This window comes from Mobula birostris, chromosome 12 (assembly GCF_030028105.1).
Source record: "Mobula birostris isolate sMobBir1 chromosome 12, sMobBir1.hap1, whole genome shotgun sequence".
NCBI classification, from domain to species: domain Eukaryota; kingdom Metazoa; phylum Chordata; class Chondrichthyes; order Myliobatiformes; family Myliobatidae; genus Mobula; species Mobula birostris.
In genome coordinates, this window is record NC_092381.1 from 51,773,041 (window position 1) to 51,799,988 (window position 26,948).

At 37.3% G+C, this 26,948-nt stretch overlaps 1 protein-coding gene across 7 annotated transcripts in view; it reads right to left on the reverse strand.

Moving 5' to 3' along the window:
* Positions 1-26,948, reverse strand: part of nfia (nuclear factor I/A) — a 584,092-nt gene that overhangs the window by 119,690 nt on the left and 437,454 nt on the right. For 6 of the 7 annotated variants that reach the window (XM_072273792.1, XM_072273797.1, XM_072273794.1 and 3 more), the window contains one exon: positions 3,205-3,333. The exons of the other annotated variant lie outside the window; for it this stretch is intronic. In XM_072273792.1, the coding sequence (XP_072129893.1) occupies positions 3,205-3,333 (129 nt within the window). The remainder of the gene's footprint in view (positions 1-3,204; positions 3,334-26,948) is intronic. 7 annotated transcript variants of the gene reach the window in all.

Here is a 26,948-nt window from a genome sequence, read left to right on the forward strand (position 1 = left end):
GATTGAAATGCACAGGGAGTACTTAGGGCCTGTCATTTATTATGACAGTTACAGAACTAATTGATTAGGAGGCTATGACTAATGAATATTCACTTTTAGGTCCAGATGAATAAATATATTTATATACCCTGACATCTAAACATATGCAACCTCCAATCTATATTTTTTTAGACAGGATTTTTAAGAAGGTTGTTTGCATTAGATTTCTTTGCTTTTAAATTGTATATCCTGCATCTAGCTGTACACTACCCATGAAACAGCTTTAGATGTTGACAGAGTGGCTGAATGCGATACTTGATATAAAAGAGCATGTAAATATATTAAATTAATTCACATTACTCACTGACCGTGGGAACTGCAGATTTTAGAATGGAATGCTCAAACTGGAAGCTTCATAAAAATTGCTACACAATCATGTTGTTCAAGAACACTTTGAACACATGACGTTCGATCTAATTCCAAACTGTTTTTCCATAGCATCAAATGCATATTTTTCATATCACAGAAAATTTTACAAAACATTTCTGTTGAATAAAATAAGAGCAGCGACATATAGCAACACAATGGCAAACTTATACGCAACAAAAACCCATTGGTAAAATTGGTCAGTTCATTGCATCTTGGCCGAAATGCTTCAGGAAAGCGTTAGCTAAAATAACACAACAGCACCCCAGCTTGTCAACTAGTGCAGTGGGATGTTTCACATCCAACTGGATATTAGATGGGGCTTTATTCTAACATCTCTTCTGAAAGGCAACAAAGAGCTTCAGTAATGGAGTTTGCACTCATGTCTCAATGAGGTGGCAAATTGTGTGTTTGTGTTCTGGAGTACGATTTGAACCCACAACTTTCTAACTTAGAGGCAAAAGTGCAAGTAACATGCAGAGTGATGCTTACTAATAAACTTCATACTTATTTTCTTCAATATTACAAATAAACTTATTCAGCATACTTCAAGCTTGTTTACACTGCTAGAAGTTATGACTACATTCATGGTTTTGTCAGTGATGACCTTGGTACCAAAAAAGTGAAAATGGATCTTAGTATTTGTGCTTGTTTAAACAAAATATGCTTTATAGAAATGATAACTGGTACTACATTTCAGCTAATTATTTTTTGTTCAACAATTGAAATTTAAAATAAGCTACTCAGTATCTTTGGAATCAAAGGCAGAAGCCATTCAACTCATTGTATGAAGAGCTATCTAATTAGTCTCACTTCCCTTCTACAGGAGCAGTTTTAAATTTCATAAACTGGTTTTGTATTAGCATGATATTTAAATGAACCTGATCATTCACAAATATCTTTCAAAATGATGGGTAGCGTTTGAACCATGACACATGACGTCAAGTTTTAATTTTCTTTGTTTCACTTGGTTTCCAGTTTCTGTCATCTCACTAAAGGAAGGTGCTGAGCACAAGTTGGCAAGGAGAAATGACAAGTTAGACAGAAACTTATCCCTACAATTATTAGTCAATGACACATCAAATTGCCACTTGGGAACAGACATCACACTTGCAAACATAGGCCTCTCCCCACTCCCTCACTATTATCATAAGTACGTGGGAAAATCAGAAATATATGGCAGGGAATTGTTCTGATAAGTGAATGGGCCAATGATACAAATCGTTACTGTTTGAACAGATGTTGAATTTTCAATGGAGAATACCACCTTTTTGTTTACACTCCCAAGGCTGTCCTCCGCCCCCACATTTGCTTTAACTTTAATTCATTTTTTGAAGTTAAGGAATGATGTTTGTGCCAATGATAACTGAACTTGTTTAAAAGAGTTTGACCTTGTTTTTTCTTTGAGGAAATTACTTTCTTCCATTTAGTGACTCCTTTATATCCTTCTTAAATTACTTTGAAGTTCCATTTTATCTTAAAATGTTTCCAATAATGCAGTAAAAGGTGTTGCAAAATATTTTCTGCCATTTCTCTCTTAGGGGCATGACTGGCACCCATTAAGTGGCTATTAATGGAATCTCCATGTGAAGAATGGCATTTTAAAAGCTTGCAGCCCAATACTGGCACAGCTTCAGTAACACACCTATCATGAACAAATAATCCTTTAGAGACACAGGAGCTATACTGGAAGAATGAATTAGTACAGCATTACATACCCGCAGAATGACCTCACTGACATCACCATGTGCCCTTCAGGGAGCAAGCCATTTCTGGTCTATAGAGTTCAGTTGAGATTTTATCCAATCATGCCATTTTGGAGATTTGTCTCACCCCATTACTTTTTATTGGCAGATATTGGTGCTCACTCAGCACCAATTTCCAATGCTCAGCACACTCCATTCAATAGTAAGAACTATTCTGAACTAGTTGATAAGAATGGTCTCTTACATTCTGCTGACAGAAATAGCTGCATATTGTCATATATATGAAAATATAAATTGGGCTGAAGGCTATACCTATGAAAAGCAAAAGACATGTGTTATGGTAATTTCGATACACCTTTTATCTTAGAGGAATACTTTTCAGCATTTTCAGAATGCAGAAGTTCATGGGCATTGGATTTTTTAAAAATTCAGTTATGGTTTTAAATTTCAGTCCTAAGGAACAGGATCGAAATATATTCCAAATTCTGGAAAAATGTGGTTTTATTCATATTTAATTGCTAATGTTGTAAATGTATGATAATTGAATGCTCCATAACATAGAGAGCTAAAATGCATCTAGCAGTCACTTATCCTGAGCAGTTTTGTAATTTCTTAATTTTAATAACAAGATGAAAGGAGATTTAGATGGGAAAATGACCTAGCTGAGACATGTGTCATTAATTATTACAGCAACCAGACACAGCAAATTATAATTGGTACATATAATGAAGTCATTGAAAGAGGTTTTCAAATATAGCTTGGATAAAAATAGCTGATTGAAAAAAATCACTGAATTGACAGAAAACATGGGAAGTAACCAGCTGTTAACTAAACAATTTTTTTAAATTTTATTTTAAATATTTAAAAGACAATACTATGAATCCTCTCCCTCTTATTCTACAATCAAACTGGAAAAAAGAACCATCACCTCTCAGTTTTATAGCCCATAATGCACACACGGATTTTTATTTCCTAGAGTTTTTATTTTCTGTATCAGCAGTAATTCAAGGCACCAAACTACAAGCTACTTGGCCAAGACCCTAGACTCTTTAGTAGGAGCTACAGGGAAGGGCTCTCAGCGGCCGTGCCTCACCTCTGGGTGCTGTAATCACAGGCCGATGATGATGTGTAAATGCCGTTCGAGGGGAGGTGGTCTGCGAAGGCGTGGGACTGCTGAAACCAGACTTCTCTGACTTCTTTAATGTAGTAGGCGATGACATTCCTGGCAAGAATGATTGATAATTGCAATTTTAATAATGCTAGGTCATGAAACGACAGCCTGTGCAATGTGGAGGGGGAGGGAAAGGGGTGCAAAAGCAGCATGAATAGGGGGAAGAGAGAAGAGGAGGGAGAGGGAAGAGATTGCAGACAGAAAGAGTTAAGCAGCGCAAAAAGCATTCTGCATCATTCACGTTCTATGGTGCCTCAGTATGTTTACTTAGCAACTTCAAACAACATTCCTTGTCAGGTTAATAATAGAGAAAAGAGTATGCATGCAAGAAAATGTTTTCAAGGATGAGCTACATTCATAAACCATGCTCCTGTATCTAAACTAAACCTGCAAAAGAATTTCATTGGATTTTGAAACTGTAAGTGCGAGAAGTGTCAAACTTCCACTTGCTTCTAGGGGATCATAGAACATTTATTTAACACCACAATCAAGGATACTGAACAGCCATCTGGGAAACACTCAAAAGTACTATATTAGGGAGTTGGCCTCATAAACCATGATTGGCAGGCTACAGTTTGGTAACAGAAGTCAGGTCAGAAGTGCATGAATGTATAATATACTAATTAGCCGAGCTTAAGTGTCAGGAAATACTGGTATTCTGGATATGTCTGATTTTTTTAAAAGGTTTTTGCTTTGTGGGCAGCTACTTTTGAGGAAGTAGAGGGTTACCCATATCCAACTGTGCTGACTAATGTAACCATATACACAACAATGTCATGGTGCATTGTTAAGCTTCAAATATCCTCAAGACAGACATACTCTGCCAGTCTGATATGTTGCTAAGATGCCAGGGTCCCTGAGTCACACCATTTCTATGGAGTGTTGTTATGCATTACATATCACCAAGCCAGACGCAATCTGTTGTGATGTGTTACTAGGCTCCAAGTAGCCCCACGTGAGACACTACACTGTTGATGTGACATGTTGCTAGGATCCACTTAATATCAAGCCAAACACATTGTACTGTTATGCTCAAACACGAGAAGCCCAATGATCCCTCATCAGACACTCACTGTGACAAAGCTCTAGTTAGTTGCTGCTGTGTTTTCAATTGGCATTATTATCTGGTTCACTGGCATACTATTACAGTATAGAAACACCTATGCAACAATAAGTAGATAATAAAGCTACATTAAACTTATCTTTGCTATTTTCAATAAAAGTCCAACTTTAATCTTTTCAGAGAATTAAAACAGACATACTACATTTCACTTTCAAATATTTGTTTCATATATTTGATAAACAATGCAATATTTGTAAGAAAAAAATACTTCAATGTGCTGTGTGACTTTTGAGTTTGTGAGGTCACTAAACAATTATTTTTCCAGATCTGGAAGCAGCTCAGAATATATAAAACCAGAATCCACTGATCCACTGTATAGTATGTGATGTGTGTGTGTGTGTGTGTGTGTGGAGAGAGTGAGTGAGTGAGAGAAGAGAACAGAAGAGAGAGAGACGCACATGACATACATACATAGTGGATTCCAGTTTATTGTGCCATCAGTTAATTGGAGTAGCTGCTTATTTGGGACAGTTCGTAAAGAACAATAGAGATAAAGCCCAGGATTCCCTTAGTTTATTTGGGAAACTATGCCACTTAACTTGGACAGGAGAATGTTGCTGAACAGTTTCTAATTAGTGTTAGTTGTGTACACTTATGTGGCTGTTAGACACTACACCATGCTTAGAGTGAACAGGGCTTAAACAGCATCATTTGCATGTGTTTGCATCCAAAAAGCAGTGATTTTTGTTACTGATAGCAGGCGAGAAATAAGCAGTAAGACAATTCAGAATTGTTTTGCTCATTGTGCTTTTAAGCATTCTGGCTTGGAGATGCCAAAAAACAGCCATAGAGAAAATGTAACGATTTCACTACTTCAGCATGTTAGGAGCTACTAATAATTTTAAGGTATTCACAACCATCTTCAGTGTTACAATGAAAGTGAAGATTTGGAGGATGCAATTGTCTATAGCATTGTAAGAAGACACTCTGCACCACATGTCTATGCTGATTTTGTTCATTTACAGTCAATCGTAAGAACATGGCTGATAAATTCCTCCGTCGATAACTATTAGGAACTAATACACAGTTTTATAGTACTGTAGAAGTATTGATACTGTTTTAATTTGTTCTGTGTTTCATTTAAATTTATAAATTGTTACTCAGTTAAATGGTAGTTTGTCTTTTTTATATCTTTTAACTATTTCCATGAAACTTTGGCTAATCGGGACAGCTGTTCCGATGATAAATTGTGCTTTAGATAACATCCTTATGATAAGTTTTATGATAAATTGTGTTTTAAATAACATCTTTAAAATGCATTTGACTCTTTGGCATCTTGTGCGCATATTAACCTTTTATCCAATTAAAATACAAGTCATGCAACTATCAATTGCTGACTGCCTTTTTAGATGTGTTTAATGTCTGAAAGCTTTAGAGTACAATGGGTCACCAATATTCACACAGTATGAAAAGGTGACAGAGTTAAGGGTTTCTTTTGACTAGATGAACTTTACATAATCTCAAATTCCATGGTATTAAAAGTATTTTAAACATTTTAGATACAGACCAAATAGTCTGAAGGTAGCAAAGGGCAGCGATCTCTATCAGAACAGGGTCACACTACTTCCTGACAATGGTTAATACCGAATCAGTTCAGCAAGATAACAACATAGAAACTTTGGAGGCATTTACCAATGGTCACACAGAAGAAATCATCTATAGTTTTAAACACTGCAATAAATCACAATCCATTACAAACTGTAATATACAGCTAATTTATGATTCAGTCCTTCATTACTGCAGCTTATAGAATTCCCTTAAACACTTAATTATGCAAATAACAGAGGTTTAATAATTGGCTTTTGAAAAGTCTCTCTTGTTATTAAATGAAGACTTTTCTCCAAATATCTTAACTTTTAGAAACACCAAACAAGAGCTAGTTATGCAAATTACAAATGTAAGATTGCATTTTATTACAGTATGTCCACCAGAATTTAAAGGAAATTTTCTTTCCATAAATTAATATACAACAGGAAAACATTATAGAGGTAAATCAATTTGTGCTATGATTGATGCTCAGTTTTACTGCTATGTTCTATGCAAGTCATTTTTCCAAAGGCAGATAAGCATAAACAGAAGGATATAAGGAAATTATTTTTTTCTTCCTTAGGGGGAACCTCTGGCCTTTTGAGATTTTGATTTCTCTTTATTTCTTATTCAAATAGCTGTGCAATCCAATATGTGCTGCAGATATTTACAAAAACTGAATACAATGAAAAAATGAAATGATTTGTAAGTAAAATATGTTTGCCTCATAAAATTTAATAGCTTTTCAGCCAACCTGTACTCATCTCACTAATCCTTTTGTGTATTGTTAAGAGCTTTGGAAAAATGTACAGCTATATACATTAAGGACAGCAAAATATTACATTCCACCAAATCCATACTCACACCCAATGGCAGATCTGAAATTGCAACAGCTCATAATTTACTTACATATGTTCAGGGCTATTTATTCAAATATCTAGCATATTATAACAGCAACTGGAATAGGTATAATGTTTTAAATATATTAAATCCATTCAAGGCTATTCAAAAGGGTGTTTAATCAAAATTTAACACCTTGTTATAAATGGATTTATTAAGAGAGATAACCAAAGGCTTGATTAAAGAAGAGAAGGCTCTGAGGAGTATCTTTTAAATGAAAGAAGACGAGCTTTCCATTTCTTGGACCAAAGCAGCTGAAATCAGAGAACTCAAAGACTTGCAGCTCATTCAATCACATGCACTTCATATCCAAGTCTAATCCTCTGCCTTCTCCAATGGCATGCATGAACAATTACAGAACTCAATTTTAAATGCTAGCTTAAAATCTATTGATTTAACTTTGCTGTTTACTAACATCATTTTGTCTTTTATTTTTATGTTTACTTTATCCCATTGTCAAGCACTTTGAACTACATCATTTGTATGAAAAGTGCTCTATAAATAAGTTATCATTATTACCGTATGTTTATTTTTTCTCAGCTCAGCAGGTACAATCTAAGGTGCAGTCATAGCCATGCTCACTTATTTCTCAATTGCTAGGAACCTTTAGACTACTCTAGTGGAGTTTAGTATTGTGGCTTTCTGCAGATTTACATAGATAATGCTGTGTAGCCCTGATTGTTTAATGCTATTGTGTAGTGACTTTGGAATGATACCAGTTGTAGATATTACTACTGGGGCAATGTCTACCCTGTTCATGTTCCGTAGTCTTTCAATTTACTCTTTTAATTCATTATATTTCTGGTATTTTTCACTTACTGATTTCTGTATGTTATGTGTGCATGGAATGGCTGTATCTATTAAGTAAAACTTTCTTGCTTGTTTATCCTGCAATATTATATCCAGATGGTTATTATGGATTGTCCTATCTGTAATAATGGATCAGTTGTAATATAATTTGTAGGACTCTGACTCTAAAACTGGATCAGGTTTGTATTTATAGCAAGGTATGGTGTATTTTATGTGTTTGCAGTTTAAAGCAAGATTTTGTTGAACAATGTTTGCCATTTGATTGTGGGTGTATAAGTAATCAGATTGAGTTAAACCGATATAGGATCCTGTAATGTGTTGGATTGTTTGTGGATTCTCTTGGCAACATTTTCTGCATTTATCACCTTGAATTTGTTGGCCTTTTATTGTGTATTTTTTTATATATATTTCTTGCGTTAATCCCCTGGTTCTGTATTGCCACAATATAACCCCTCTGTTTCTGGAAAGAGGTCTTTAACTCTGAGCCAGGTGTTCGATGTTTCCTCGTCAACATCTAGTCTGCTCAGATCATGGGGATGTCTTCCATGGAGGGTCATGTTCCATTAGTATTATTGTGACTGTATGGATGTAATGAAGCACATATAGACTAAACTTGAGGAGGAAGGCAAAAGGAAAACAAACTCAATTACACAACACTTGAATATTATACCTTTGCTGAGGATACTGCAAATTTACATATAACAGTAATCTAGTACTGCTTCTGGATTCCTGCTTACACATTTTTTTGGCTTAGCTTTTCTGCAAAGTTGGCACCAACTGATGTTCCTTGCATGCATTCATTTCAGACGCTGAACTGTAAGTTAGTAAAGAAGTGCAGAAGAGTTTAATCTGCCCTGCCCTAATGGATAGAAAGACACCTAGCTCTTGAGTTCTGGGAACAGTGAAGCAGAAACATACTGAAAAAACATCAACATACCAATTAAGAGCAGGAGTTAACCACTCACCCTTTCTACTTTGCTGAGTGATTTTAATCTTAACTCTGCATACCAATCTATCCATTGCAACCTTCACTCCCTTATTTAAGGAAGGATGTTAATGCACTAGGAGCAGTCCAGAGAAAAATTATTAGATATCTAGAATCACTGTGTTGTCTTATACCCATATATAACCACCTCTGCGTTAAAAATATTTCCACCACCTTTTGAGGAAGAGAACCCCAAAGAAACACAATTCTCTGACCGAAAAAAAATTGTTACCTAATTCCTCTTAAGTGGGTGATCTCTTATTTTCAAGGTGTGACCCCAGTTCTGGATTCTCCAAGAGGAAGCATCTTCTTCACATCCATTCTGTCAAACCCTCAGGATCTTGTATGTTTCAAATAAAATTCCCTCTTGCTTTTCTAAATTTCAGGAGCTACATGCCCGCTATCCAAACATTCACATCAGATAATCCAACCATTTATATTGCAGTCCAGTAAAACTTCTCCACACTACTTTAAAGGCACTAACATCTATTCTTAAGAAAGGAGATCAATACTGCATAGTATACTTGCTGTTGTGTCACGAATGCTCTATATAACTGAAAAAATTAGTCCCTCAACTTTTAGATTCAATTCATCTTTCAATAAATAATAACATTGTTGGCTTTCTTAACTAGGATTGCACATTAACCTTCAACAAAACATATATCAAGACATTCAGATCTCTACAGTCTTCAAAGCTCCACAATCTTTCACAATTTAGTTAGATATGGCCCTTGTGGCTACGGGGGTCAGGGGGTATGGAGGGAAGGCTGGGGCGGTGTTCTGAGTTGGATGATCAGCCATGATCATAATAAATGGCGGTGCAGGCTCGAAGGGCCGAATGGCCTACTCCTGCACCTATTTTCTATGTTTCTAATTTTGATAGTATGCTTTTTTCAATTTTTATTTTTCCCCAATTAATACACTACTTGCTAGATTTCAGCACAATCAGATGCACAACAGCCCTGGAAGGTTTTGCAACCTATTAGTTTCTAAAAGGCTGTGATGCCTCACTTCCTGATAAGCTCAATGCCTTTTATGTGTTCTTTGAAAGGGAGAATAAAACTACACCTGTGCAAATCCCCACAACATCTGGCAACCCTGTGATCTCTGTCTCAGAGGTTGATGTCAGAACAAAAGTTTTGAGAGGTTGTTCATGGTTCGAATTAACTAATGCTGAGCTAGGACCTGGACCCATTGCAATATGCCTAGCCCCATAATAGATCAACAATGGATGCAAACTCATTGGCTGTCCGCTCAGCCTCGAACAACTTGGACTAAATCAGTACTTACGTCAGCCTGGCATTCAATGTCATCATCTCCCAATACTAATCAACACGCTTCAAAACCTGGACCTTTGTACCTCCCACTACAACTACATTCTTGACTTCCTCAGACAACAGTCAGTGTGAATCAAAAATAACGTTCCTCCTTACTTACAATCAACATGGAGGTAGCTCAAGGATATATGGTTCGCCTTCTGCTCCACTCTATCTGCCCTCATGACTATGTCGCTAGACACAATTCAAATGCTATCCATAAATTCGCTTATGGCACAAACACTGTCACTAGAATCTCAGATGGTGACAAGGATGCGTACAGCATTGAGATGGATTGAGGTACAGGAGCCTGAAGTTACATACTCAATGTTTTAGGAACAGTTTCTTCCACTCTGCCATCAGAGTTCTGAATGGTCCATGAACATTACCTTGCTATTCATCTTTTTTGTACTATTTATTTATTTACTTTTTTATTGTAAATTTTAACGTCTTGTACTGTTCGTCAGCCACAAAACAACCAATTTCTCAACATATGTCAGTGACTCTGATTTTGGATTCTGACCTCTTCTATTATATCTGTATTCCTACTTAACTTCCCCTTAAGACTCTTCACAACTTACTTTTCCATCAGGAAAATCACAGAACCTACATCTTTATCCAGATCATCGATATCAATTGTAATTTATTGAGGACCAGGCTCTGATTCCCATGTGTTACATTTTGCCAATGAGAAAAGGTATTTTATGCCCATTCTCTATTTTCTCTTTCATGCTTTCAAGGTGAACATCTATTTATAAATAAAACTTACCTCCAAATCATATTTTATTTTCAGTAATGACCTTTCGTTTGACACCTTATCAAATAACCAAAATATGGCATATTCACCCAATTATCCACAGCACAATGCTTTTTCAAAAAGCTCCAATGAAGTGGCCAAACTCATGTTGACTTTGTCTGTGAAATACTATAACATATTTAATAAAAGCTTTGAACCTTTCCCCTAGACAGATACTCATCTAACTGGCTTGAAGTTTGTTTCTCTTCAGTTTTTGATTAAAATATTTTCTACTTTCTAATGGAAACATCCTCAAATCTAGGGAATTTTGTTAAATTAAACCAATGCATCAGCTATCTCATTAGTGACTTCTTCTACAATCATAGGATGAAATTTATGAGGGCCTAGAGATGTGTCTGCCCACAGTTCCAATGCAAATATAAATTTATGAATTTTAATAAATACCCTAAGGCATTTACAGGGTGATGACAATCACATTTTCTCACAAAGCCAAACAAAAGGAAATATTGGCAAGATGACTAAATGCTTGGTAAAAGATACAGGTATAAATAATAACTGTAAAGGGAGAAAGAGCGATGAACTCATTGAAACATTTTAGTGAGGGAATTCCAGGGCTAGAAGTGTGACAACAGAGTCACAATCATTAACAATAGGGCATTTAAACTGAGGAAGTAACTACAAGCTCAAGCTTCACTATGAAGGGCATTTCTAAAGTTGCAGATTATCTAATCTGGACAATATCTATTCATTGCAGCAGTGGTTCTCAACCTTTTACTGCTTGCGGACCACTTGTGACTTTCATTTACCTCTGTAGCACCTACTCTCCATAGTCTCCGTTATTTGCTGAAGTTTTTTTGGACAACCGTACTAATTATTCTAATATATGGTCAATATTTACGTTTTCACAGGTTATAGGTATTATTATATGTTAAATATAATGTTACAGGTGTATATGAAAATAAAACTATTTCAAAACTGTGAATAGAGCACTTTATTTTTAATATATATAATACTCCAACTAGCAATGAAAAAGCACTTTTGTTACTTTGGGTATTTAGTGAGATCCTTGTGACTGATCCAAACCAACAAGTTTTTGAACATCTGTTTGTAACTTGGTTAAAAATAATTGAAGATCACCTCTTTTTACAACATCAAGATGATTATGAGCTTTTGATAGCAGGTGAGGAACTTAACTAAAACCACAAACAATTAGATAAGAGGTGGAAAGTCCAATTAAAAACAACTTTGCTTTCTCCAAAAGCTGTAGAAACTTATTTTGATAATCACTAGTTATCCAGAAATTTTGCAGCTGCGTTTGAATTTTGCTTGAGCTGTTAATCACTCTGCAGCTCAACATCATTCACATTCACCCCAAATGGATCCACCACCCAATCTGGAATATGCATCTCCAGCATGACTCTGACTGAAATTCCGTATCAGTCTGCAGTTGTTTCAAATGATCAAGGTATACAATCAGATCATTGTCCTGCAATTTTATTTTAAGAGTGGCCAGTGAAGGAAATTGTATAAACTTGTGATGTCCAATTTTGCAGCTGAAAAGTTTGAGTTTTCCAAGGAAAGCCATAATAGCATCACTGCATAATATGAAAATGCAGTTTTTTTTCATTGTAACTGTTTAATAAACTCAGTTTCTCAAAAATAGCTGACCGGTAAAACATGTCAAGACTTAGCAGTGACAATTTGTTCTCCAAGCTGCTTATCACTTAGAAATGCTAGAATACCATCCCAAAGTGCAACAAAGCAATGAAGACAATTTCATTTTGATAATCACCAGACCTCTGTATACATTAGTAGGCATTCAAAATTTTCTCTGTTTTCCTCCGAAAGTTGTTGAAAAACATGATCTAGAAGTGCAATCAATTTGATGAAATTGACAGCCATTATTACAGCAGCAAGAGTGTCGTGCAAATGCCCTCCCAATTATTTTGCAACCAAATACTGGCGGTAGATGACATAGTGTATGTAAAAAACGTCTGGCATAGCATTTTTAAAATAAGAAATGAATTTTCTGCATCTTCCTAACACTAAAGCAGCTCCATCAGTTGGACAAGCCATTATATTTTTTAGTGGATTATTGTTTCCCAAGAAGTAGCTCTTGACTTCTTTAAAAATAGATTCAGCTTTGGTATATGTCTTAAGTTTTTGGACAAAAAGCATTTCCTCACTAGCCTGATCATCATTCAAAAACCTAATATATGCCATCAGAAGGGCTTTATTATCACGTAATGTGCTTTTATTGATTTGCAGGGAAAAAACTTCTCAACTTGCAGTTGTGCAACTAGTTGTTTTTCCACATCATCTGACATTTAATCAATACACCTTGATACTGATGAGTTGCTCAAGGGGTTGGCTTGAATAGTTTTATACGCACTCTAAAATTACATATATTACATAATGGTAAATGAATCATGGTCCATTCAGAAAATCCTGTGGCCCCCAATTTCTTGGTATTTACTTGCAGCCCCTATGAAATACGGCATGGCCCACATCAAGAATGACTGCACTATTAATGGTCATAGTCCTGCGGTCCTAGAAAAGAACAAGAAGGAATGTGCTAAAATGAAGATTCAATTAGAAGACATATTGGATAGCAGTGAAGTTAAACTTAATGTTTGTAGTGGCACAAGCAACTAAAAATATCCTTTACAGGGATAAAATAGATTATGGAATAATCAGGAAAAATAGTAAAAGAATTCTTTGGCTGCAAGCTGCTCTGGAAATGTAAGTAATTAAGGCAGACATTTTCAGCTCTTTACTTCAGAAAATGTGTTTCTGGACAGTGATTGGAAAACTCTTGGTTCAGGCTGTCATAACAGGAAACAAAATCTGAATGGTTGGCAACATGCATAGAAAGGACGCTATATAAATGCTCAAGCCCGTGTTAGTTCAACATCTGCACAGAAAGAAATTATCACAAGAGTATTGCAAACCATGTTGGAAATTTGCTGCAAGTGGGCTGAATGTTGAGCAACAAAAAGGGGAAAAAATACAGCTACTCAGCTGGTTAATCAGCTTGAAACTGCAGCCAGGAAATGCAATGGCAACCTCACAATCTCAATAAAATAAAACTGAAAAAAATAATTCCTTGAGGAAAAAACTAGTGCCAGTATAATATTGTTTTCTGTATATCCAGTAAAAGTGGGATTTATTTATAAATAAAAACAATGATAAATAACTTAACTCACTGATATTTCAAGAAAACAGTTTAAAACTGACTTACCTCAGGGAAATGGATCAACACGACTAGATATGATGTAAGTTTTTCCCTCATTCTCAGTAAAGATCTCCAATGGGTAGTTTATTCCAATCCTGGAGATGTAAATTTATGGGTAATAAAACTACCCAGTGCTTTGCTTAGTGGTCTTCTGGGGCAGAAAATTAAATACCAACTTGAATCTGGCAACCCAAATCCAGCAACCCAAGGGACTTTTAGTTTATTTGATACCTGACCTGGATTTGAATCCAATACATACTGTTGGATCCTGGTAGGTTTGGGAACTAGACAACGAGGCACTAGTTAAAGTACTGAGTCTTGGAACATTATTTCTAAAGAGCTAGCCTGACCTGATTGAACCTAAACTGAGGGTCTTCAAATTTTTTTGATACCTGATCCAACCCATACTCTCTAGTTCCATTAGTTTTGTGTCAGGTCACCAGGCTCCAGCTTTACCGACATTTCTATTCAGACCAATTATAGAAACAGAGAGACATAGAAACCTCCAGCACATTACAGGCTCTTTGGCCCACAATGCTGTGCTGACCATGCAACCTACTCTGGAAACTGCCTAGAATTTCCCTACCACATTGCCCTCTATTTTTCTGAGCTCCATGTAACTATCTAAGAGTCTCTTAAAAGACCCTATTGTATCCACCACTAACACCTTTGCTGGCAGTCTATGCACCCACCACTCTCTGTGTGAAAAACTTACCTCTGACATCCCCCTTGTACCTGCTTCCAAGTACCATAACACTAGGCCCCTTGTGTTAGCCATTTCAGCCCTGGGAAAAAGGCCTCTGGCTATCCACATGATCAATCCCTCTCATCAGAAGACAGAAACAAAATACTATTGCTGCTGTAAATCTAAAATAGAATGGAAAATATTCAGTAGGTCAGACAATATTTTCTATACCCTGATAGCGACAGACCTGTGCATATAGCCAGCATTATTTGTGTGCAGAATAACCCGTCGTCATGCCAGGACTAGACTGGTGACAGGGTACAAGGGAGAACTCCCCAGTGAAAATGCTAAGGAATATTTGAAGGAGTCCTGCAGTAGAACACAGACAGGAGATGTTTGTTGCGCTTCCAGTGAAAAGTTTGGGATTTCCAACAATGCATATGCAGACACTCTCGACCTATTGGTATTTTCCAGCAAAAAACTAGGCCAAAGTATTTGACACCTAAAATGGGCAAACAAATCTCATCAGTATCACAGTGAGTGATGGTGGGATATCTTTTTGCATCATTAATGGATCTGAATGATCCATTAATGGAAAGTTCCTACTCCATTCAGTTGTCATTGAATATATGAAGTTCTAAGTATGAAAGCTACAATTGCTTTCCCTCCGAACTGGCAGTTTTATGAAAACTTACTCTGTCACTGTACTTATTGACCCTTGCAATGGAAGTTATATTTATTGCTGACATTCAGGGATTTTCATGCTGGGGATGAGGAATATCATAAATACAGTACACAAAAGACATCAATCTCAGTGAATAAGTATTACCAGATGTTATTTTTCCCAAATGAACATTCAACATCTACAATAACTTCATTTGTTTAACATTCAGTCTCTTAAAATTAAAACTGGTAAATGGCAGGAGCTTGTTAAGGTCTAAAAGAAGCCTCCTAACTTAATTTCTCCACAATTCACTGATTTCCCTGATTTCCAGAGGTCAAATTGCTGAACAAATTGTGGAATGTGATAAACACCAACTCTCAAATTCTCCAATCATTTGCTCATATTACATTCTTCACTACCGTAATTGTTCACGTACTTAATAAATAAAGAGCCATACCCAACTTACAGTCATAGCGTCACTGAGCAATACAGCACAGATATAAGGCCTCAGACCCAATCAGTGTTTTCCAACCACAGATCCAACCTATTTTGTTCATGCATTTGGCCCATATCCCTCCCAGTCCTGTCCCTCCATATACTTACCTAAGTATTTCTTAAATGACATGATTGTACCTGCCTCAACCACTTCTTCTGACAGATTGATCCATCTCCTCATCACTTTCAGCATGAAAAGCTACCTCAGGTCCCTTTTAAATCTTTCCCCTCTCAACCTAAACCTATGGTCCCTAAGTTTGGTCTTCCCTACCTTGGGACAAGACTGTTACCATCCACCCTGTCCATGCCTCCCATAATTTTAAGTATTTCTATAGGTCGTCCCTCATTCTCCCAAGTTCCAATGCATAAAGACCAAGACTGGTCAACCTCACCCTATAGTTCAGGCCCTCTAGTCCTGACAATATTCTTATAAATCTTCCCTGTACTGTTTCCAGTGTAACCACATTTTTCCTATAACAGGGTGAACAAAACTGTACACAGTCGTCCAAGTGCAGTCCCACTAATGACTTGTACAACTGCAACATAACTTCTTAATTTGTTTACTCAGTGTTCTGTCTGATGAAGTTCAGCGTGTTAAACATTTTTTTCACCACCCTGTCTACTTGTGATACTGCTTTCAATGAACTATGCTCTTGTACTCTTATGTCCATCTGTTTTATTATACTCCCTAGTGTCTACCATTCATAGTACAAGTCATATGCTGGTTTGACTTTCATCTTTAAATTTGTGTCACTTCTTTTTTTGCAGCTGTTTCTCAAACTCAAAGCAGTATTGAACCTACTCACTGTAAGCAGAGAAGTTGTATGGTTAGAGTCCTACTGAGGTTAGTGACCACTACTGAGGATACAACACAACAGTACAGAATTATGTTGTGCTATTTTTGCTTCTCTGTTGCAATATTTTGATATTTGTTCATTTCTGCTTTGTTGACTTGAATTCCTATGTGTTGAAGGTTTGGATAGTCTGGCTGTGCTTCTCAGTAAATGCAGGACTATATTGTGAGATTTAGAAAAATCAAGGAAGCTTTGTAGTCACGTCAGTTTTCACTTGGAACTCTGCCATCATCCTTGCTAGTGTCTCCTTCCATTCAACTTTAGCCAGCTCCTCTCTCATGCCTCAGTAATTCCATTTATTCCACTTTATTGCCTAGCTTACCCTTTATATTTCATCATTTCTCTCCTTTAGTTGCCTTCCGTTGTTAGTTTTTAAAAGCTTCCCAATCCTCTAACTTCCCACTAGTTTTTGCGATATTATATGCCCTCTCTTTAGCTTTTATTCTGTCTTTGAGTTCCCTTGTCAGCCACCTTTGTGCAATCCTCCATTTAGAATACCTCTTCATTTTTGGGATGTATCTATCTTGGGCCTTCCGGATTGCTCCCAGAAGCTCCTATCATTGCTGTACTACCGTAGTCACTGCTAGTGTCTCCTTCCATTCAACTTTGGCCAGCTCCTCTCTCATGCTTCAGTATTCCCCTTTACTCCACTTTAATACTGGTACATCTGACTTTAGCTTCTCCCTCTCAAACTTCAGGGTGAATTCTATCATATTATGATCCTCCTTAGGGTTATATATATATAATGGCTCCATCTGTCTAAGTAGACAATGGATATGCTCTTTCAGAGTGCAGACCTGGTCGATGAATATGGAGATCCTGGGCTGCCCAAACGTCAAGATCCCCCTCTTGGCCTCGCGGATGTGGTCCAAAGGAATGCGAAGCAGTACATTTGGCATCAGCTTGGCTGCAGGAGCTGCCGGGAGGTGATGTGATACGTCATCCAACCGCCTTAGGGGCTCCACTCCAGATTTGTGTAGGGTTTACTCCTTAGCCTTCTCTTCCCCCGAAGATACCCACAAGGCAGTGGGATCCGTAACCCTGGATAGGGGCCCATACCGGGTAGTGTCAGCCGGAGCCGGCTGAGCCCGGGACTCGCGTAAGGCAGGGTTGTCACGTCCTGTAGTAGTCAGCATTTTCTCTCCAGACCTTATTACTGTACAGCAGTGATTTCTTTTTCCCTCTACGAAGTCTTCTAACTAAACAGACAAACCAACTTGTCCTTAACCTGTCATTCACCCAGCTGAATTCTTAGTGGCTTTTTTTCTCATCTACGATTGTAAATGGGATAAACATGAAGTATCATAGTTTTCAAAAACAAAGTTAACTTCGGAACTTAGTGACATGCTGAGAACTAGCCAATCAATACTGAACACCACTAAGCATTTCAGTGGATGGCAACCAAGTCCCAAGTCTCTAACTTTAGATTAAAAGAGATAACTAGGCAAAGAATGACTTTTGAATGATTAAGCAAATAACCTGCGTAATTCTAACCAGCACTTCTGCTGAAAGATGCAGATGACAGGGATGTTCATCATAAACAAAAAAATATAATTTATCAGAGTATCAAATCACTGAATAAAAATATTTTATTTAATGGCAAATTATTTGATGGAATTACTGTCTCCAGGAATAATTTTATTTACAATAATATTCAGTGCACATTCAAAGAAAAGCTGATATTGTGTGGGAATATTCAATTAAGTCTTAGCAGTTTTGTGCACATTCATCAGGAATGCTGCTTATATTTATAGTGGGGAGGGGGAGGACAATTTTCATTTAGGTGGAAAGCGGCCTAATACTTCAAACAAAAAGTAATATCATTAATACTCCAGCCTTCCAGAATGAGCTGAGCTGCAAACTTGAATGATGAATTCCTGCAACGGTTTTGTCGGCTGAAATCAAATTGAAGCTGTGTCAGCATTTTTTCTCCAGACCTTATTACTGTACAGCAGTGATTTCTTTTTCCCTCTACTAAGTCTTCTAACTAAACAGACAAATCAACTTGTCCTCAACCTGTCATTCACCCAGCTGAATTCTTAGCGGCTTTTTTTTTCATCTACGATTGGCAGCAGTTTGTAAAAGAAGTGTTCCACCTATTCACTGCTCCCTCTTATGAACGTCCATGGTAAGCAGCTTGATATAGGAAACCTTAATAGATGTGTGTGTCCATCACAATCCCCATTCAGTAACGTATACCTGGTTGGTAACTCTTCTAAATATTTGTTTGTGCTATGGTAACCTATTTGAGGCAACCAGTTGTCATGTATGTGGTAAACCATATATATGTTGTAACTGGGTTAACTGTCTGGACACGCCTTTCTGCTGACTGCCCCTGTGGCTCCTTCCACAGCTTCCTGAATAAAGGTGTTTTGCCTTCCCCCTCCCCTTCAGTCCGGGGCAGACACTCAGCATGGAGGTCGTATTGTACAGTGAATAAAAGCCTTTCAGTATTCTACCCAGCTTCAGTCTTTTGGAGTTATTGAAGGCGTTTCAATATATATGACAGAAATTAATATTGTCACTTATATTTCAAACACAATTGCATATGACATTTAGTTCACGAGGTCTATACTGGTGGTTTTATTCCATGTACCCTACTTCATCTAACCACATCAGTGTAATGATTTAGACCTTCCTTCTACTTGGATTTATTTAGTTTTTTCACAAAGTGCATCTGTATCTTTTGATTCACTTTGCCTGGCATAAACTCTCACGTGAACACTAGTTATTGTAAGGAGTAGCATGGTAGGTAGGAGTTAGTACATCACTTTACAATTGTCACAGACTGGGGTTCAATTCCCATCACTACGTGCAAGGGGTTTGTATGTTCTCCCTATAACTGTATGGGTTTCCTCCAGTGCTCTGGTTTTCACCAACATTCCAGTATGTCAGGTTAGTGTTAGTGAACCCTAAGGAAGCAGTGACCATAACATGATAGAATTCACCCTGCATTTTGACAGGGAGAAGCTAAAGTCAGATGTATTCAGATGTACTGAGTTCCTCCAACATTTTGTGTGTGCTGGTCTGGATGATGGAATTGGCGACTTTGTGGTGCAGTTTGTGGACGGTACAAAGATAGGTGGAGGAGCAGGCCGTGTTGAGGAAGCAAGGCGTCTGCAGATTGGGATAATGTAGGAATGGGGCTTTAAGGTTTTGGCTCAAGAGATAGATGGAGGGGCAGGTAGTTTTGAGGAAGCAGGGAATCTAAAGCAATGTTTGGACAGATTAGAAAAATGGACAAAGAAGTGGCAGATGAAAGATAGTGTAGGGAAGTGCATGGTCCTGCACTTTGGCAAAGAAATAAAAGTGTAGGCTATTTTCTAAACAGGGAGAAAATTCAAAAATCAGAGGTGCAAGGCAACTTGGGAGCCCTTATGCAGGATTTATTAAAGGTTAAATTACAGGTTGAGTCAGTGGTATTGCTAGCATTCATTTTGAGGGGACTAGAATATAAAAGCAAGATCTAATGCTGAGGTTTTATAAAGCATTGGTGAGATTGCACATGGAGTACTGTACGCCATTTTCGGCCTTTTATCAAAGAAAGGATGTGCTGACATTGGAGAGGGTCCAGAGGAGGTTCACAAGAATGATTTCAGGAATGAAAGGGTTAATGTATTAGGACATTTGATGGCTCTGGGCCTGTACTCACTGGAGTTTAGAAGAATTGGGGGGGGGGGGGGGAAATCTCATTGAAACCTGTTGAATGTTGACAGACCAAGATAGATTGGAGGGGTTCTGGATGTTTCCTATAGTGGGGGAGTCTAGGACTAGAGGGCACAGCCTTAGAATAGAGGGTTGTCCATTTAGAACAGAGATGAAGAAGATTTTTTTTAGCAAGAGGGTAGTGAATCTGTGGAATTCATTGCTACAGACAGTTGTGGAGGTCAAATCATTCTGTATATTTGAGGGGGAGGTTGATAGGTCCTTGATTAGTCAGGGTGTCAAAGGTCACAAAGGCAGGAGAATGGGGTTGAGAGGGATAATAAATCTGCCATGATGGAATGGTAGAGCATGCCTGATGTGCTGAATAACCTAATTCTGCTCTTCTGCCTTATGGAACGGTGCGCTTGCCATGCTGGCGTCAGAATTAATGCAACACTTGTGGTTTGCCCTGCACAATTCCCACTGATTTAATTTGAAACAAATGACATGTTTCACGACATGTGACAAATAAAGCTAATCTTTAAAATCTCTTTCAAAGGGGTTTCTCCTGGCTTCCTTATGAGCCTATCTTATATACGCAACTTCTAATTTCAGACGAACATCTATTCTATGAAAATGCTTTTAATTTTTAGATCTCTTTTATGTCCCTCCTCAGCTTTCTACCTTATGGAGAAGAGTTTCAGTATTGTTAGACAGCTGTATCCTCTCATATAGTTAACAACCCTGGAAATCCATTATGAATCGAAATCCATTCTGTATTACTATGTGTGGATTAACCAAGATTCCGTAGAAGTTCAAAATACCTTTTCCGACATTCATTTTTATTCCTCTAGAAATGAATTCTGAAGCTCTGTAATAATTTTATTGTCTTTTAGCCTACATAGTGTACACTGGGTCACATTCACATACATATACAAATGAATATACTACTGACATATAATTTTTGCATGCCTATTACTTTTTGTGACATTCAGTGTTATCTTTCTCAATTTCTTCCCATGTTTATCTTCCTTACTTAATCCCATGTTGGTATGAACTGTAAAAGTTTAATTTCCAAGTCCAAATTGTTAATGAAAATGGTGAACAATAACATTCCTTCATCAAATCCAATGTAAGGCACAGGGGTTAAAGAGAATCGTGAACTACCAGAAACCTTCTACCACAATCTTATTTCCTGCTTTGCACAGTTTGCTTTTATTTTGGTGCCCCCCACCCACCCTTTTTGACTCAATATATCTTGATGGTTTGGCAGCAATCTAATTTATCAATGGCCTTCTGATAATCCAAATATACTGTTATCATGTTATGCTTGTCTCCCCTTTTGATTACTCTGCTGAAAACTATAACCTGATCGCTCGAGCATGAACCTCCCTCCTGAAACTGATGAGAACAAGTTAACTCACATGGCTAGTTATCTACAATCTGATGAAGATCTACCTTGCAAAGTTTTGAAAAGGTCTATTACCTTGGCTCACAGGATTTCTATAGAAACACCCAAGACATGGATATAAATAACAAGGCAAGAAATAAAACAGAGTTATGTATCCCAACTACTTCACATTATTGAGACATTCATCAATATCCTGACTCTGGACAAGATTCAGATTCTGGCTACTTATCTAACCTTCCCTAGGTGGGCAAGAAAGCTCCTGCTTCCAAAGAAGATAAATACAACTCTTTTAATCTCAGTCAAAAGAATTCAGCTGATATATTCTCATTTAACAAAATTGATGGTGAGGAAGAGGAAAGCAGCACTTTCCTAGCAAATTGCTCTGCAAAATTTACCATCAATCTATTCCTGCATGAGACTACCAAAACGCTTAAGAGCTTGCTCTTAATGAAGTATGCTAACTTCCCCAAATATCTCCTTGAGACTCCTTGTACAAACTCCAAATGGTGCTGTAACCTTGTCATTCTCTACAACCCTCACAATTCTAATTCCGCAAACTGATCCAATCGAGAACTCCCAGGAGGATCATCACAATGCAGGAAGCAGCTGAGCTGTAACCTCTCTGGATTGGAAATACATAATTTCATCTTCTTTGGGATGATATTCTGGAACTCCCTGTCCATCTGCATTGGGAGTCCCTTTGCCATCTTTTGAATCTGAGATTCAAAAGAAGGGTTGAGGATAGGCAATGGGTGCTAGCTTTCTGTAGGATGCCACATCTTATACATTTCAAGTTCAAGATTATTGTCATTCAACCATATACATGTATATAGTGAAACAAAACAACATTCCTCTGGACCAGGATGCTCAACATATAACTCACACACACCTAAAGTAATATTACCACAAATAAATTGACAAAAAAGTAAAATACACACGTCACCATTAAATAGCCAGAAGCCCAAAAATAGCAAGAGTATGCTCTCTGTGCTGTAAAATTTCCAACTTGACCCATACTTCTAGACTTCCATAATATTTTTTGAATGTTTTCCATTGCAAATACCTGATTGGTTTATTCCAAATGAAGGAAGATGACAGAATGCCATTTCTATTCCAGGACCAGGCTTGCTTTCATGACCAAAACGCAATAGAAAACTTCAGGAAAATCTGAATACAAGAACTGATGGCAAGTGGAATGGTGGGAGGTCAAGGCAATAATGTCAGTAAAATACAAAATAACAACTCAAGGTGATAAACTCAAATACTGGACCCTACACAAATATCATAAAATTCACTCTTCCATCACAGTATGGATAACTTTAACCCCCTTCTTCACATATTTTGGTCTTGCTCCGACATTCCATCAGTCTTTTCAGTGGTCTGTGTGACTACAGAATCCAGGACCAGCTTTTGAATTTGCCGAACAACTCATAAGCTGATACTATTTGAAACAGGTCACTAATTTGTTTCTTGACTAAAATAAATAAGGAACATCAATGAAGCATTTTTAGGAGCAACCTGTGTTGAAGGCTCTTTAGCTATTGTTCAAAATTATGAAAGTCAATGCCAGCAGATGAATACTTAAATGATGTTCATGTTTTATCACCTGCTACTTTTGCAGAGGAAGTAATCTGATTAAAGTATAGCAGATTGTTGTATGCAAACGTTGAGTGTTCACATGATAAATTTATGCTGCAGTTCAGTTATCAATTTTCATTGGTGCTCTTTCAAGTTTTTTTAGTTGTTAGTACAACAAATGATGTTTTAGTTAGCCATAACCAATCATCCATATATTCTTACTGAATTATTATTGCAGCACTTTTAATTAAGCAGTATATTTCACTTACAGAACTGAAAGATAAAAGATTATACTGGAAGTTGCAAATAACTTGAACATTTGGTGAGTAGTTTCCAAATTGTTAATTCCAAACTCTGAGTTGCAGGGACGATCAATATTTGTTGGCCAAATGACATAATTTCTCCTACTTCACAGATCGATGTGCAACCAAGTGTTATTGAATTTCATTCTGACAGAGTGAGGGAGTAACATCAACTCAGATCTAAGCCACAGAGGTCAAAGGAAAACAGCAATGATTCATTTTGGATTATTTGGTAAATTTGCATATTCATTTCAATCAATTTCTTTCAAAAATATCAAGTGGGTACAACTCTGCCAGCACATTCACATTTTGACCTTTGGTATCAATGTTTCTTCTAACTGAACTCAATGGAAATACAAACCTGCTATTTTCCTGATACAGAGATAAAATTTAACTCATCACAATAATCGTAGGGCTTGCTAGCCTTAGGTATAATGGAATTCTAGTTTATTCAGAGAGGGAGAGAATATTAGAACTATTATACATAAACCTTTCTACTGCTAGTAACACCACTATTAGAAGAATCCACAGTAACAGATCTCTTTTAATTATTGATAGCATGTTGTGCTGGAGTTGCATAGACTGGCACAGTTATGGTATAATATCCTGTGGTACCAGTTACAAAGTGATGCCTTTGAACAGCCCCTAGAGTAAGGATCAGTTTCTCCAGTTTCTGGCACTGTTTCAACAATATTCCTGTAAATATTTATAAAGGCAGCAAGTAAGAACGGCTATCCTAATGTTTTAAGCGTATAATGAAAATTTTCTTTCTTGGAAAATACTTAAGCATGTGTTTAGAAACAACACACAGACTCTCCCCAAGCTACAAATTCCTAACTTATGTACAGACACAAGGAAGACTGCAGGTGATGGAAACCTGGAGTGACGCACAAAATGGCAGAATAACTCAATGCATCAGGCAGAATCTATGGAGGGGAATGGACCATTTCCCTCTGTAGATGCTGCCTGACTCACTGAGATCCTCCAGCATTCTGTGTGACTTGGGTATAGCCAATGCATACAAATCAGTGTTTGGGAGACTAGCAAGATAAACTTGCCACAGTTGCAAGCATCATTTACTGCCTTAGGACATGATGCATGGCCGTATTTCCAATTTGCAAATTGTCTAGATTATGAATAGTTGAATAGTTCACTTGAACATAATTCTGTCATATCCTAAAGAGGACCTGTATTTCTCTGCCACTGAGAAAAGTTCAAAGATTATAAAATGTCACAGGTCAGTCAGATATATGTGACTGTGTGCTGATTGTTTGGTCTGTGGGCAAATGGTGAGCAATGATTTTTCTCTATGTTTATAATAACAATACCAATTTCCTTCTATTTGCTAACTGAAGTCCAGACTCTGATCTCTTCAGTAGGAGGACCAATAATTTGTAAGATAATCACATGATCAGTAACAGAACTACAATGATAAACCTGATCAAAGTAACAACCCAACTTTTGAACGAGTTCAATAGATGAGATTGAGAATGGCAAATGAACAAATCCAATGCTTACATTTAAAGGAGGATAGAGTTCAATTGATCTAAGATCTTTCAAAAGAAATCCAAAGCAGAATTCAAATGTATCCTGTAAATTAGCATAACCAGCCCTGTAATAAAGCAGACCTATACATTTACATTAATTTAATCCTGTCCAAATAGGAATTCTTCCTGCAATTGATGGTGACACCTATTACTTTTAACTTGTAAACTTGTATATTTTTGCAATGAAATAGAAATTGTTGGGAAACTATCAGTATCTAAGCATGAAAACTGGGCTAATAGCTTGACAACATTCCTTTCATCCTAAACTTCATCAAGCTTTCTTTATTAGATATGCTTTTCTAGTTTTCATTTGTTATGCTTTTTCTATTTGTCACTTAGGATATCTGATATTCTTAGGTTTAGATCTGTTCACTGCAATTACCATAATTACCTTCTTCCTTCCTAAATGTTGCTCTTAGGAGATGCTGAGTGATCTAGTCACAGATCTGACATTATATCGCTAAGCACTGCTAGATTGCGATCTTTCCCGAAAGAAAGATTCCTGAGTTGCCAGGTAATGGACATGCAGGTACTTCTTTGATTATACTTCTTTTATTCAAGAGGTGTGAACTTTGTAGCTGAAACAACATTTAATTGCCTAACCTTACTTGCCCTTGAAAAAGTTGTAGTGAGCTGCCTTCTTGAACTACTGCAGTCCTTGAGGAGCAACTATGCCCACAATAATTTTCAGGGAAGAGTTCCAGGATTTCAATACAGTAGTTTTGAAGGAACAACAATATATTTCCAATTTAGGATATAAGATCATAAGATAAAGGAGCAGAAGCAGGCCACTTAGCCCATTGAGTCTGCTCCGCCATTCAATTAGGGGCTGATCCAATTCTTCCAGTCATCCCCACTCCCCTGCTTTCATCCCATAGCCTTTGATGCCCTGGCTAATCAAGAACCTACCACTGCCTTAAATACACCCAATGATTTGGCCTCCACAGCTGCTCATGGCAACAAATTCCACAAGATTTACCACCCTCTGACTAAAGTAATTTCTCCGCATCTCAGTTCTAAATGGATGTCCTTCAATCCTGAAGTTGTGCCCTCTTGTCCTAGAATCCCCTACCATGGGAAGTAACTTTGCCATATTTAATCTGTTCAGGCCTTTTAACATTTGGAATGTTTCCAAGAAATCCCCCCTCATTCTCCTGAACTCCAGGGAATACACCCCAAGAGCTGCCAGATGTTCCTCATATGGTAACCCTTTCATTCCTGGAATCATTCTTGTGAATCTTCTTTGAACTCTCTCCAATGTCAGTATACCCTTTCTAAAATAAGGAGCCTGAAACTGCACACAAAACTCCAAGTGTGGTCTCACGAGTGTCTTATAGAGCCCCAACATCACATCCCTGCTCTTATATTCTATACCTCTAGAAATGAATGCCAACATTGCACTCGCCCTCTTCACAACCGACTCATCCTGGAGGCTAATACTTAGGGTATCTTGCACAAGGACTCCCAAGTCCCTTTGCATCTCTGCATTTTGAATTCCCTCCCCATCTAAATAATAGTCTGCTTGTTTATTTCTTCCACCAAAGTGCATGACCATACACTTTCCAACATTGTATTTCATTTGCCACTTCTTTGCCCATTCTTCTCTGTAGGCTCTCTGTCTCTTCAACACTACCTGCTCCTCCACCTATCTTTGTATCATCAGCAAATTTAGCCACAAATCCCTTAATAACGTAGTCCAAATCATTGACATACATCGTAAAAATTGACATTTATCATAAAAGCTTGGATAACAACTTCCATGTTCTCATGTTTTTGATGCCCTTCTTCAAATATTTAACATCTAGTGGTGTTGAAAATTTCTTAGCATTGGA